Below are 15601 nucleotides of genomic sequence, written 5' to 3'. Positions count from 1 at the left end.
TGGTCTCAAACTCCTGGGCTCAAGCAATCCACTTGCCTCAGCCTCTCAAAGTGCTATACAAATAATAAAACAAACATTAATTCCTTGCAAATACTGCAGTTTGAGTTAATTTCAAAATTACAGGCATGAGACACTGCACCCAGCCACTATCCCTTTTTCTACAAGAGAAGATCTAAAACAACTTCCCTCCAAGTAAATTATTTTTTCTAATGTCTTTCATAGCATAAAATGGAATTTTATAATGGAATTGCTCCAAGAAATAATTCCAAAGACCAAGTTGAACCTTTTTTTGTGAAAAAGTTCTGATGTCAACTCATGTTTGGTATGACAGATTTTAAAGTGCTAAGATATATAGACTCACATTCCTTTCCAGAAATTACTTTTGCTGTTATGTTCTTCTTGAGTCTAGAATATAAATCTACTCCTAGAACATCACATTCCTTCTTTGGTTTCTTCTTTTCTCTTCCTTTCTTTTCTTATTTGTCTCATAGAGATAAACCATAAAATTCTATCACTAGGCAATTTCAATCTGAATTTCTCTTTTTTAATTTAATGCTTCAAATTATATGAAGTAGATTCGTTTTTTCTTCTATAAACTTAACATAATCTATTAAAGGTTTACTTCAAGGAAGAGATTCCTACATCAATAAAGAAGCATCAGAGGACAGGTTTGTCACGTATTTATATCTGTTAATACATGTATTCAGGTTTCCCCACTTATCAAATCAAAAATAATATACACGGCCGGGCGCGGTGGCTCAAGCCTGTAATCCCAGCACTTTGGGAGGCCGAGGCGGGTGGATCACGAGGTCAAGAGATCGAGACCGTCCTGGTCAACATGGTGAAACCCCGTCTCTACTAATACAAAAAAAAAAAATTAGCTGGGCATGGTGGCGCGTGCCTGTAATCCCAGCTACTCAGGAGGCTGAGGCAGGAGAATTGCCTGAACCCAGGAGGCGGAGGTTGCGGTGAGCCGTGATCGCGCCATTGCACTCCAGCCTGGGTAACGAGCGAAAACTCCGCCTCAAAAAAAAAAAAAAAAAAAAAAAAAAAAAAAAAATAATAATAATATACACATGAATTCCTTGCAAATCCTACAGTTTGAGTTAATTTCAAAATATTGAGTTGGTTATGTTTGCATTCCAGAGCTCCTAGTCTCACTTCCTGGTTGAATCATACAGCTAAAACATCTCAGGCCATGAGACTTCAAATTCAGTAGCACAGTTTTTCAGAGAAAATAAAAGAAGACTAATTCCTGAGGATCGTAACAGCATGTTGAAAATTTACAAGCATGGAGCCTACGAAAATTTGCAAGCATGGAGCCTACACCTTCCTCCAAATACAAAGCAAGCACAAACACAAAGCGTGACGCCCTCACCTGGGTCAGGTGGCACACAGGCACAGGAAAAGAGAGTGTTGTAGCCCACTTTGAAGTTGGAGTTGATGGGGTAGTAATGTGCAAGCTTGATCATCTTCTTGAAAGCATCATAGATAAAGATGAAGCTAATCAGAGAAGAAAAGCCCTCTTCTGTGAAACGTGTGAAGTATTGAACCAAGAAGCTGGCATCAGTGGCTACCAAAATGAGACACAGGAAGGCAGACCACAGGCCAATCCAAAGACGAAACTCCAAATAATCAAAATTATGGTCCCTGGAAAAAAGAAAGAAAGGTGTTTAGATTCCTCCTCCTTGGAACATAAAGAATAATATAAAACTACCAAATGTCTATAGAATGATTGACAAAAATACAAGATCACTTTTAGCCACTAAATGTAAAACTCAATTTTAACTAGAAAGCACTAAGTTTAGGGATTTAGTCTAATGATACAATTTTTAAAAGAGTAACAGAAGTTTGAGGAAAGCAAATTGAAAGTAGTTCATATGTGAAAAACTTATTATTTTTCTCATTCAAAAAATATGGTCTTTACCTTCATAGAATTTATAGAGTAAATAATTTGTAAGCATAACACTGGTACCTAGTATGTGTTCAATAAATGTTAGTATGAGCTTTATGGGTTTATAAAGACAGTAAGAGCAATATATTTTCTGTCCCTATGTCATCACAGTCTACTGAGGGAAACAAATCAATAAATGCAATCACACTTTAAAATACTAAGTGATAATGTTACAGAAGAAGGAGGAACTAATTCTGGCTGGAAGGAAAGATGAAGTTGCAGAAAAAAACTCAAGGTGTTCAAGGATAAGTAGTAGAAGCTTTCTGGACAGGCCAGGGAGAGCAAGGCCAGGAAGAGAAAAAAGTAGCTTAAAAGATATGTGGCATAACATGGCCTAGAATGCCCACTGCGTGTGGACAGAGTGCCACCAACATGAGATGGAATTAGACATATGAGCTGGTGTCAGATCAAGAAAGACTATCTTGCCATGCTACTTCCAGACCCTACCACTTATTATGAAGCTTGTCCACAGGTCTGATATCCTCCGGCTGAAGCTGGGTGTGAAGCAACTGGTGACTAACTGCTTTTTGTGTTTGTCCCACAGCAGACTTGGAACAGGCTACTTCTATCTAAGGAGGTCACTGTTTTTTGAGGACTTTCCCATTTCTTACAAGTGAATTATTAATAGTTCAAGATTCACAACTCTGAAAGGATGGGTCAAGTGTTAACATGTTACCATGTTACCATTTTATACTGATTCTTTTAAAATTATGTGGAGAATGCTTTACAATGATTTTTTATATTCAATTTATTTGTGATGATAAAGCAGGTAACAGTATTACTTGCAAGAGAATAAGAAATAAGTCAAGGACTGTACATGCTTGATACTCTATAGCCTTGCTTTTAGACAATGACTTTCTGATAATTGCTAATGATATATCTTAAAACTTTCCCATAGGCAATCAACTCTCCACCTTTACCAGCACCAACCCAATATGGGTCATAGGTAAGGCTTTCCCTGATACAAACCTCCTCATTGGTATCCTTACTGATATCTATATTTGCCTTACTCAAAGCCATTTTCCACACCACAGCCAAAAATTATCATTTTTAATGTAAGTCAGACACCCTAGCTTAAAATCTTTCAATAGCTTCTCATTGTCCTTAGAATAAAATTCAAATTTTTTACCTAGGACAGTGCCTGGCACATAGAAATTACCCAACAAAGACTTACAGGATGAATACATGTATGCCTGTAACTTAAGACTTGACTGAGACAGTTGCTGACACTGGCCTATGAACTGTATCACATGTAACCAAGATGTGACTGTTCCTGTGATAGCTAAAAATTACAGAATATTAGAATTAAAAGTTCTTTAGGTACTGTGATGATTAATTTTATGTCCTGACCAGGCTACAAAGTACTCAGACATTGGGTCAAACGTTACACTGGGTGTTTCTGTTAGGGTGTTTTTGGAGAAATAAACATATAAATTGGTGAGCTTTGAGTAAAGCAGATCACCCTCCATAGTAAGTGGGGGCTTCATCCAATCAGTCGCAGTTCCCCAGGGCAACAGAGAATTCTCCAGCAACTGCCTTTGAACTTCTGCAACATCAGCTCTTCCTGGTTCTACAGCAGACAGCCTTTAGACTCAAACTGGAGCATTGGCTCCCCTGGGTCGTCAGCCTGCCAGCCTTGTCAGCCTCTATAATTGCATGGGCCAACTCTTTATAATAAATCTGTACACACACTCACATTTTATGGGTTCTGTTTCTCTGGAGAACACTGGCTAATACAGACACCAATCTGTCAAATTATGTCTCATTTTATAGATAAGGACATCGAGACCAATGGAAGTTAAATCATTTACCCAGCGTCAAGGTTTTAATGACAGAGCTTGACCAGAAACCAAATCTCTTGATTCTTAGATGTTCTCTTTAAAAATTATAGCATCCTTCCTCATCTGATTTGTATTTAGCTCCAGATAGGGTAAATATTAAAGTCACTGTCCTTTGTTTCTCTCTTCTCATCAAATCACGCAAATTGAAATACATTACCAAAGAAGGAGACTATTAACACTGGAGTAAATAGTTATCTTCTATACACTTTATGGGATCCTTCTGAAGATAGCTTTTGCATTCCTTTGCAGTTCAATTTACGTCCAGAACCCCACGGTTTAAATCCTATGCATGCCTATGTGAGATAAGTAAACTACAGAAAAAAAACTGAGTTCTAGAAATTTGAGATAATTTACATGATCATACAATGAATCAATGTCAGAATAACAACTAATAAATACGGTTTTGTTACTTCTGAGCCAACATACTTTTTCCTTAAAATAAAAATTTAAAACAATAACCTGTTTTGCTACCCTAGCAAGAAGATGAAAGAGCAATCTTGATTTGTTCTAAGAATGCTAGTAGTTGTTTATAGATTTGATGTTTACAGGATAGGATGAGAAACAAATCTATTAACTAGCCAGTGGTTAGGAACAACATTAGATTGGGTACAAAGGAAAAGATGCATGTATAAACTTAAACCTTAAAACCTAAACAATATGCTAAACTAGCTGCTTTAAAAGACTTACGCAATCTTAGAGTAGTTCAACAAGAATGACCCAAATAAAGTCAATAAAACCAATGGCACTTCATTATGAAAGTCATACGTGTAGAGCGATCAGAAGGAAGAATAAGAGATGAGAAAAATTTAAGTAAGTTGATCATCAGTAATGACTACAATAAAACGGTATTATTACATCCAATAAGTTCCCTTGGTGTCAAGTTTAAATAGCAATTAAGTTCTAAAAAGCAACAGGAAATGATATTAGAGACCAAAGAAGAAATTATGGTGAATTAGAAGGAGAAAATAGATTCATATCATTATGGTACCACTCAGTGTTCCTAGATGTTTGGAGTCATAGTTTCTCAGTAACATAAAACCAAGGATACAGACACACTGAAGAAGTCACATCTGAAATATGCTACAGAAATTAGTGTGCAGCCACTGGCAAACTCCCTAAAGAAATATATCCAGTAATATCATGGAAGAAATAATAATTTGAAGGCTTTAAAGAATATAGGAAAAAAAATACTTCGAAGAATATAGGAAAATATATACTGAATGACCAAATGATAATAGTAAAATTAAAATCCAAATTTTAATTGTGAAGTTCTTATATAGCTTAGAAGTTTTTATATAGCTTAGATAATATATAGCTTAAATATTATCACTGCTGCTGCAGTAACATAAACAAATGATACAGCATTGTGGTTAAAATAATGCTTGTTACATATTGCTCAGTGATGGATTTAAAGCATGGCTTCTCAAATGTTTCTTGCTGATTTAAAACTGTTTTCAAATTAATCACCTGGAACTATGTTATGTTACCAATTATGATGAAAAAAAGGGGGAATGAGAAAGAACTTGCTTAGTGAAAGGATATAATCTGTACCTCACAATTACTTAAAACAAACTGGGATGCAAACATTTTCTGCAGATTAAGGCTCTGATCACATTTCATCCAATAAATCTTTCTTCTAAGTTTGTTCATGTTTGTTCCTGTTTATAGTACATCCTTGTTTAATCTTTCCACAAAGGCTTTCTTGTCTCACACAATGTTTCCTTAAACATATAAAAACTGTTTGACTCTTTCTATAAACTGACATGAATAAAATTCTTTCCAAAGTTCTTCTGAGAATTATGATAGAAGAGGGATTTATAATAATAATTACCTACAGAAAATTCACAACATTACCTAAAATTTGGAACTTTACATTCTCAAAAGACTCTCGCTGACATCCTCAACCCTGTTTTCAAAAAACTGGTTTGAAATCCTCATTGCCTCCTCCACCTTAGGACCATTTTTGATAGCACACACACTTTCAAAGGCTACATATGAGTCCCTAAGTCCACGATGTACTATGAAGGTAATGACAATTTTAAAATTAAAATCCTAAAAATATATAACAATATAAGACTATGGGAATGCGACAAGGAGTGCCAGCAAGCCATGTGACATTCTGCAATCTAAAGATTGAGATCTGCCAGTAAAAGCAATTCTCTCTTAGAGGTATCAACTACATTAGAAAGAAGCCAGAATACCCAATTTGATTTTGAATCTATTTGTGTATTAATGTGGCCACTTGAATAATTCACTTAACTCATTTCCCCTTCTTAAAATGATCCATCAATTTCTAAAAGAAAATGCTGATATCATAATTGCGATGCCTGTTTGAAATGTCTAGTGATTCCTGAAGAGACGTGGACTCCAGAGTCAGAAAGCAGGAATTCATATCCCAGCCCTACCAATGATTTGTGATGTAATATTAGGCAATTTACTTATTTTTCCTGTATTTGCTCTTTCATCTATAAATCAGGATGTGGTCCCTACCTCACAGGATTGCTGTAAGAATTAAATGAGTTAGTACATGTAAAGTGCTTAGGATAATATTTGGTACATGATCAGCTCTCAATAAATATTAGGTATTTATTCAGCTTTAAGAACACAGAACTGGGGTAAGGAGCAGTGAACCAAGTACACAGCATCCAGTCTCTCTCATTATTGAATGATGTGAACTTAATCAATTTAATTTCTCTAGCATATCAGTCAGGATCATGGCAGGAAATAGAAGGCATTCTGAAGTAACAACGAATGGCAAGGCACTCAGGGGCCATCAACAGCAGGAAGCCACTACTAACTTCAGGCTTGAAAAGGCCAGTGAAGGAACAGAGCTACCAGAGCCTGGAGAGGGCTGGAGTCAAGGTAGATAAGCCACTTGACAGGAGCTACAGTCCCCTGAGATAAGCACTGCCAGACTGCTGTGCTAAAGCAAAGACGGTAAGCTGGGGAAAGGCAGACATACTCAGACCTGTCTCTCTCTCTTCCTGCCCCGCTGGTACTCCCCATTAATCAAACCCAAGAGGAAGCCAGAAGGCAAAGGGGCGTGGGTGTTGCCATCCACAGGCATTAGCCCCTAGAGCACAAGGCAGAACAACGGGAAAGAGAGTAAGTGGGGAGGGAGCAAGGACGCCCACCACGCAAGAGCCTCAGTCCATTCACATATGAAAAAGTGGTGGCTACCTGATTGCTAAGACCCTTTCACCTCTCCCATCTGAACATTCCAGTATGCTGAGTGATTCTTGGATCTGCCTAATCACTCCTCTATGCTCCATCTAAGCTATAAAGGTTCTACAATTAAGCAACTCTAATTTGTAATTAAATATGTATATACATACTTGCTGAAATTAAATAGGAGCCTTTCAAAAACTAGGACAGGTCCGGTGCTGCTCAGAATAGTGAGTGGTTGACCAGCAAAAAGGCAAAAGATGGCTCCAGAGACAGCAGTGCCCAGGAAACTCTCCAACACGCCCTAAAAGAAAGAAAATACAGATGTCAAATGACACGTCTTCTTTTTCTTCTCATTTGTGATGTCACTTGGCAAATAAAGCCACATGGATATACTATTAGGAGGGTCTTAGGAAACGTATCAAGAATGAAGAACAAAGACTCTTACCAATATGCATATTGCCACCATTTATTTCACTTGTACGCCATTTAGTCATTGTTCCCTACTTCAAGGGTCAACCTTCTCTAAAGCACTATAATTGCTATAGTGACTGGTGAGTACAATGCAAAAGGTGGCTCTGATCCTTATTAAAATACTAATTGAAGCTTCTAGACATAAAATTCAAATGGTTAGAAGTGACTTGGTATTTTTGCTGGCATTTTTCTCTTTGTGGTTCCCTGATTTTAGGGAATGAAAAACCAGAGTGTTTTAGCCTGATTTCGCCTTGCACATAATGGACACTTAGAAGTAGCTATCTTTTATGCACAAAAGCTGCTTTTTTTTTCCTAGAGAAATGCCTTTGAAGAAGAGAGGGAAACAAAGAGGACCAAAAAAGTTATTTGTCCTCCATTCTGCAATTTCTACGACACCAATTTCAAAAGACTTTCTCATTACATTTTCATTGTCCAATGTAAACTTATATACGAGCTTCAATTAACTATTTCTAAAGAAAATGTATGTGCTGGAACATAAATAGGTAGTCTTTTATGGCCACATTTCCTTTTAGTTACATCTGTGGAAATCTACCCATTATTTTCCTTTAGCTTAAAAAAAACAAAGACAGCATGTCAACCAGGGTCACTGACTTACAAAACTATCCTAACTTTCCTAATCACATCACTCAGGACCAATGCTTTCAAGGATGACAAACTAGCCTGTTTCCTATATTTTTCATTATTGCAAACTTTAGTTATTAGTTATTAGTCATTGCAGCCAAAAACGTAATTACTTTTGCACCAACCCATAGTCAAGCACATGTGTATTTGTAGGACGGTTCATTTGTAGACTTAAAATAATATTTTATAAAGATATGATTTTTAAACATCAAAAGATGACAGAGAGCCTTTATTAACACATGAAACTATAAATCTGAACATTAAAATTTGCAAAATAAAACATTTTCAAATGAGTAAAGAAATTCTGTAGCTTTAAATGACACAAGAATATATTCAGTGGTAGATTAAACAGTGAAGCAAAATCATGTGATCTCTGTTGGTATAGGAAGAGTTCTCTCTTCAATTAAACAAATTACCTGTTCTTAGATGTATGATTTATGACACATAAACTAAGCCTTTTAATTGAAACCACCCCCTGACTGGAGCAGAGTGGATTTCGGGGGAGTCTGCAGCGCCCCTCAGTCATTACCTGTGACCCTCAACCCCCAAGTTGACCTCTCCATCTGTCAGCCTCACTAGGCCACCTCTTCCCACTGCCCCAAAAGTTCTCCAGCAATTTCTCATTCACTTATCATTTTTAAAGAAAATACAATATATATAAAATGATTATGAAGAAATTTTTTAATCAACTTACAAAACTTAAACACAGTAAGTTCCATCAAAAGCTTAGGAGACCATTATTACAATGATTATTCAAAATATTTCTTACACTACTTCCGAGACAGTAAGATTCTCCATAGACCGACATTAGCAATAGCACATCCTCCTCTTTTTAGGGTAGAATTCACTTCAGAAAACAAATGAAAATCCTTTAGATCAGCACTAGATAATAATGGAGTTGGGATGGTGGTGGATAAAAAACAAGAGTTGACAATTAAGTAGTAAGACTGGTTTTTCTATGGCAAATAAACACACTCTGAAACAATCCAGAACAATTCCAGTTCATACAGAAACTAGGTTTGAAGTCTGGTAGGAAGGTCCCATAGGGACTTCCATTTACATGGATGTAGGTCCAGGGCAGGGCTGAATGGTGCCATCCCATTATTTATAGCTGTTCTGTAGAGAGAGTATCTTGCTTATTCTTCCTCACAGGGACAGAAACCAGAATAACAAGGAAGGGCAGCAGAACCAAGATGTAGTTATGCAGAGAAGACAGAAAAGGGTTCTCCTATGCCAACAAATAGCATTTGCCTTGATTTCCTAAACATGTAGACACTGAGATTCAGGGGAGTTAAGTGATATGAACAAATTCACATTCAATGTGACACAACAAGTCTTTGGGTCTTTGGTGTATGTTTGCCCAACCACACTTCACCCCCGGCAAGGGTGAAAGGTATACCATAGGCTGGGATTCCAACCCTTGTGCATAGAAAGTAGGCTTTCTATGTCTTTATAATTTATTTTTCTTTTTTTACAACTTACACCAGTGTATGTATAAGATGAAAGGTAGAAACTTGAATGTCTCCTGTGGCAGGACAAGCCACACTCTGGGTGCATGTAATAGACAGATATACTGCATCATTCTTTATAAAGCAAGGAGTAATATTTCTCATCACTACCATAGGGTCACAACATAGCACTGACTGGGTGTAAGGGGGAATATAAAAGGGAAAGGAGCAATACAGAAGGAGAGATTTCACTTTCTCTACTTGATTTGACATAGCTATTAATCTCTGAGAGGACAAGAATAGGGTCTTCTGGCATCATCCATGTTTCTCCTTCTCTCATCACGCTATCCACCATCTCTACATGTGCTCTGCAGGCATTTAGCAAATGCTAAGGGAACCAAGAAGCAAGGCCCAAATGACACTCTAGGTTCCACTTATCAAAGGTCAACAGGCGTTGTTGCTCATTCAGTAAAGATAACAACCAATTTCTTCCAGAAAACCACTGTGATTTATGGAAGCCATGTGACTGTTAAAAGGCAGATTATTTTTATTTCAGTACTTGATCCTTTGGTAAGTGCTACAGTTTCCATTCTGTTGCTGACAATTTTGAAACAGAGACAGGTGATTTATGATACACACTGCACTGGAAACTTGCTTAAACTTAGAGATGCTTCCAGCATTTCTGAGAAAAGAACTATTTGACATTTTCCTCTTTATAATACAGAAATTTTTTAAATAATATGTAATGAATAACTCTAGTTTAACTGTAACTCAAGTTTAAAGCAATTTATAAGATGAACTATCAGAAACCTCTTTTCTGATTTATTATATTCAGTGTTCACTGATATAAAAAGGAAAGCAATGTGTGGATATGTATAGTTTTAAAAGCATAACTCATAAAGACATTTCTACACCTGATTTCTCAGAGGAACAAATTCCCTAGCAATTTATGATGCTGCAGACAGCTGAGCTCTGAGGTGTGGAGCAATCATATCCCACAAAGTGCTCTAGTCTGTTCTGGTTGGGCTTTCATTTTATTCCGCTTCTGATCATGTGACACCACTGTGGAACAGTAGAAAGAGCAGACAACTGGCAGTCAGAAATCTGAGGTCTAGGCTCTGTTCTGCCAAAGGGAGCTGATGGTCTTAGGTATGTCACTTTACCTCAGTCAATTGCAGTATTTTTATGAAGAAAAAAATGAAACACAATAGTCGAGCACTGGACTCTGGAGTCAGACAATCCCAGATTGACATCTATATCATATTATTTCCTAGATCAATGAATTTAAACAAGTTATTTAACCTACTTATGCTTCCTGGGGTTAGTATGCACATTAGATCAGATAATGTATGTAAAGTGCTTAGCATAGTCTCTGACTGATAAAAATCTTCTTGATACATGGCAACCATATGTGTGCTGTACTTATTTAAATATTAGATGACAGCCAGGAGTGGTGGCTTATGCCTGTAATCCCAGTACTTTGAGAGGCTGAAGTGGACAGATCACCTGAGGTCAGGAGTTCGAGACCAGCCTGGCCAACTTGGAGAAACTCCATCTCTACTAAAATCACAAAAATTAGCTGGGCATGATGGTGCACGCCTGTAGTTCCAGCTACTCAGGAGGCTGAGGCAGGAGAATTGCTTGAACCCAGGAGGCAGAGGTTGCAGTGAGCTGGGATCACACCACTACACTCAAGCCCAGGTGACAATCTCAAAAACTAAAAAGATGAGGAAGTTGGACTGGATGATCTCTAAGGTCTCTTCCAGGTGGCTCAGCACAAAGAGCATGTCTTGGAGTCAGGGACATCTGAATTTAAATTTCAGTTCTACCAGTGACCAACTGGGTAACATTTCTAAATCCTACTTCTCTTCTGTAAAGTCAGTAGCTACTTCAAGGATAATTATTTGGATAAAATGAAACAATAATATGTAAAGAGCTAAGAACAGAGGCTCATATAAAGCAGAGATACAATCTAATGTTGACTTCTTTTCCTTGGCTGCTTTTCATGTTTCTTTTCAGCCTCTCTCTATTATTTCTCTTTCCTTCAAGAGACAAAGGAGATAAAAAGAAAGACAAAAGAAATGATGTGAAAAGATAAAAATTAGTCTTCAGAAGAAACAGGTGAAAAGAAGCCTCTTTAGGTCTACAGTATTTCTCAGAGCAAATTTTAAATCTACAGAAGTCTTAGATGCAACACTATGGCCATTGAGGGCCGCTTCTTTTCATTCCTTTGCATCACACACAAGTCAATGATAATAAACAAAATAGCTTGTTTTACTTTTCAGCAGTGAAGTCAAAATCCATATTCAAAAAAATTTTTGAATCTTTTTCAGCTTGTATTAGGGTATAAAATTAAACACGGATAGCCCTTGTTTTTTAAAGTCAAGAAATTAGGACAAGTCCCAATTTACTATGTTTTAGTAAAACATACATTTTACTAAAAGAAATCAGACCATAGGAGCAAGATTCTAAATGAAAAGCCAATCACGATTTGTAATATCAGACTTATATCTTTGAGCAACTTGGGACAAGGCCTGCCAGGGCCACCATTACCTGTCATGGCTAATGCAAAGCGAGCACATTCAAGATTATAAAACATTAAATATTTAAAATCAATGCTGTCAACTTTGACTTTACTGCAATTTGGTTTCTTCATATAACACTAAAAAGTGATTTTTGTTGTTTTATGTTCTTTTTATTAAGGACTTTATTATTTGGATTAATAATTACAACCCTGATTAGGGAAGATGAATGACAATAACATAAGGGGAAAAAAGGCTAAGGAGAAAAGTTGCACAACAGCCTAGGAAAACAAAAAATTTTCTATTTCTTTTGACAATTTTCAACACACTAAAGTATGGAAAATAAAATATTTAGGTGGCATCAAATGGTAAAGTATTTATCAGCATTACTTTCATGTTTCAGACTTTATAAATTTTTTTGTTTATAAGAGTACAAAGAAATGCTAGCCCTTTTGGTGGTGTCCATAAGGAAATCTGCAGCATATTGAATAATAAATAATAATAAAATTAAATTTCTCTAGATGAGCCTTTGACGCTAAAGTTTAGTCAAGAATTATGAGGTAGCCCAATGCCACTGGAAATAAGCAGTCAGAGCTGAATTACCTCTATGAGTTTTGATGTCAGATCACCAGCACAAGCCAAGCCACATGATCAAAAATAAGTGGAGAAAGGATTCAAATATCTAAAGCAAATTTGGGTCATATGAGAGTTATCTCAGAAGCTTTTTTAATAAGAAAAAAATACTGATTCTTTATTTCCACCCTAAACAAGTCAGGACCAATGAAAATAATGTCTAGGGAATTAGTATTTTCTTAAGTTCCCCAAGTGATTCCCATGTGGCCCAAACGTGAGATGTACCTCCCCTTCTCCTTCAGAATAGCAGTAATGATTGGTCACACAGACCATTCATCTACACTGGGGAAGGAGACTGGATATACAACCCTCATTTTTTATTTCCCTTGTGTAGGTACAGCCTATAAATCAGTGACTTCTGTCCTGACAGATCACAGCTGCCAGATCCTTATAGCCATCCACTTTGCCTAAAGTACTTTGTCCTCATAAGCAGGATTTCTGTTTACAATGCCCAGCAGGAAGTGAAAAAAAAGGCAAGACTTGAAAGACAAATTATCTCCCTGCTTGAAAAAAAGTACAAGCCAAAAATCTTACCAAGAGTTTCAACTCCAAGTCTAATAGACTGGATGAGCAAGACATGGAGGCCTTTCTAATTTTTTTTGTTTGTTTGAAGAGCTGTGAATATGTATCTAGATCATCAGAAACATTAGGCCAGTATAACCTTACACAAAAACCAATTCCAGATGGATAAAAAATTTAAACAAAAACAGAAAAGAACTAAAATACGTGGTAAATATTTTTTTAATCTTGGGGTAGGAAAAGCCTCTCTAAATATATCATAAAAGTAAGAAACTACTAAAAAATTAATGATTATGGCTACATAAAAATTAAAATCTATACAGCAAAAGAAATCATAAATAAGGTTAAAAGACATATGGTAGTGCTAAAAAATATATATTTTGTAATATTTCTCACAAGCAAAGAGACAATATCCTTATTATACATAAAGAGTTATTCTAAGTCAATGAAAAAAATCCTAACTGCCCCAAAAGGAAAATATACCAATGATACAAATATAAAGAAGTAGAGATAATCAATAAAAACGTGACAGATTCACCCTCACTAAGTAATCAAAGAAATTTAAATTAAATTAAAATGAACCATCAGTTTTCAACCCATAGAATGACAAAAATGAGAATATGGGACAAAATTCTGTTTTCCAAGGGGTATGAGCAAGTGTCCATTATTGGTAGAAGTATGAACTGGTATAACCTTGTGTAGTGTATTTGAAACAAATATCAAAAAATAAAATGAGCATATCCTGCAATCATTCTGCTAGAAATTTGCCCTAAGAAGGTAATCACAAAAAATAAAAATGTAGTTAATCATCTACACTTTTTTGTTTATAAAAAACTGGGAAAAACTAAAAGTATACTAAAAGGGGCTCTGTTATAGTAAATTATGGCACATGCATCATGTGTATAAATATATATAGTCATTAAAAATGATGTTAAATATTCATACTAAAGTGGAAAGACATTCATGAAATATTAAAGTTATGTAACAGCACGTATGGGATCTTATTTATATAAAAGCCTATATATCTGTATACACATAAATTTTAAGATGTATGGGAAAATGTTTATGAAAATGTTAATGATGATAAATTCTGGGTGATGGGTTTAAGGGAAAAATTCCCTTCTACATTATTTTTCTAGATTTTTGTAATTTTCTACAATACATAATTATATCTTATTCTCAAAACAGTTGCAAGCCAAACACAAAATAAGAATTAGAATTTAGCAACAGTTGAGACTTCCCATGACCCTGACTAAATCACTATCATTTTCTGATCACCAAGAAAATAGGGTGACAAAGGTCTTTCAAATCAGACAACCCACCAAATACACATTACTTAACCTCAATCAAACAGGATTTAATTCACAACTTGCACATGAAGCAGAGTACATTATTTAAAGTTCCTTTCAGGAAGAAGAAATAGCTAATAAATTTTAGAGGCAACCAAGTAATGCAAAATCCTTATTTTGTCACTAAATAGGTCTATTTATTTTTACCTATCAAAATTGTGTCATTCCAACAAACTATCTCTATCTAACTTTGAAACTGGAATATGTTGATAGTGTGGAATAACGTCACCTTATATTTTCACTTCAAGGAGGAAATGCATTTTGGTGCCAAAGTACAACACTCAGCTAAATTGAAATTCTTGTACAATTCTCAATATAGTAAAGCAATTACCAACTTGCTTTAATCTTGCTGTTATAAATTACACATAATAGGCTTTGTAAAGATGCGTCTATCTTATCAAGGAATATCACATGTGAATAAGAATGATATAGTTCCAACTTAAGCAGATTGATTAAATATTCTCAGCACGGCTTTATGTTAAAATAAAGTTTCAAATTTGGAGATGCCAGCTATAAATGTTCCTTAGTATGAGACAAGTTCCCTTAAAATGTGCTCTGTTAAGCTCCATAAATATCACAAAATTCACAGAATCTAAAAATCTTACTGTATTCTTTTGCTAAAAGGTTTATGAAAATAGGATTATATTTACTCCTGGAAAAAAATTAAAATTACATTCTTCACTCAGTCTTCACTCTAGACTATGCTTATTCATTCATAATCAACAATGTAGATTTTAATTAAAATACTTTTCTGTATTTCATAACACTAAAAGGAACAATTTTTTAAATAATATAAGACTTGTCACAAGGTATCAAAAAGTATTCCTTGTATAAGTATCTTGCCCATAGAATAAAGTAATCCATAAATATTTGTTGATTTAGTTCACATTAAGGTTCCATTCAGATAGTACTTAGAACGAAAAACTCATAGTAGTAATAAATTCTACCGAAACACATTTATACCCTGACACTTAACAATTTAATTAGAAGTCACTAAATGAATTGAGCAGTATACTTGTTTGGCAAGCAAGAATACAAATGAATCGGCCCATCC

The 15601-nt window shown here is 35.6% G+C and overlaps 1 protein-coding gene across 8 annotated transcripts in view; it reads right to left on the bottom strand.

Annotated features, from left to right (window-relative positions):
• SLC4A4 (solute carrier family 4 member 4) overlaps positions 1 to 15601 on the bottom strand; it is a 495962-nt gene that overhangs the window by 111023 nt on the left and 369338 nt on the right. For all 8 annotated transcript variants that reach the window (XM_012464424.2, XM_064367811.1, XM_012464425.2 and 5 more), the window contains 2 exons: positions 7131 to 7264; positions 1379 to 1650 (listed from right to left, as the gene is read on the bottom strand). In XM_012464424.2, coding sequence (XP_012319847.1) covers positions 1379 to 1650; positions 7131 to 7264 — 406 coding nt within the window. The remainder of the gene's footprint in view (positions 1 to 1378; positions 1651 to 7130; positions 7265 to 15601) is intronic.

Source organism: Aotus nancymaae, unplaced genomic scaffold (genome assembly GCF_030222135.1).
Source record: "Aotus nancymaae isolate 86718 unplaced genomic scaffold, 86718_ANA_hifiasm-v0.15.2.pri h1tg000006l, whole genome shotgun sequence".
NCBI classification, from domain to species: domain Eukaryota; kingdom Metazoa; phylum Chordata; class Mammalia; order Primates; family Aotidae; genus Aotus; species Aotus nancymaae.
Note: the sequence above shows the minus strand (reverse complement) of the source record. Positions and strands in the feature narration are given on the sequence as shown.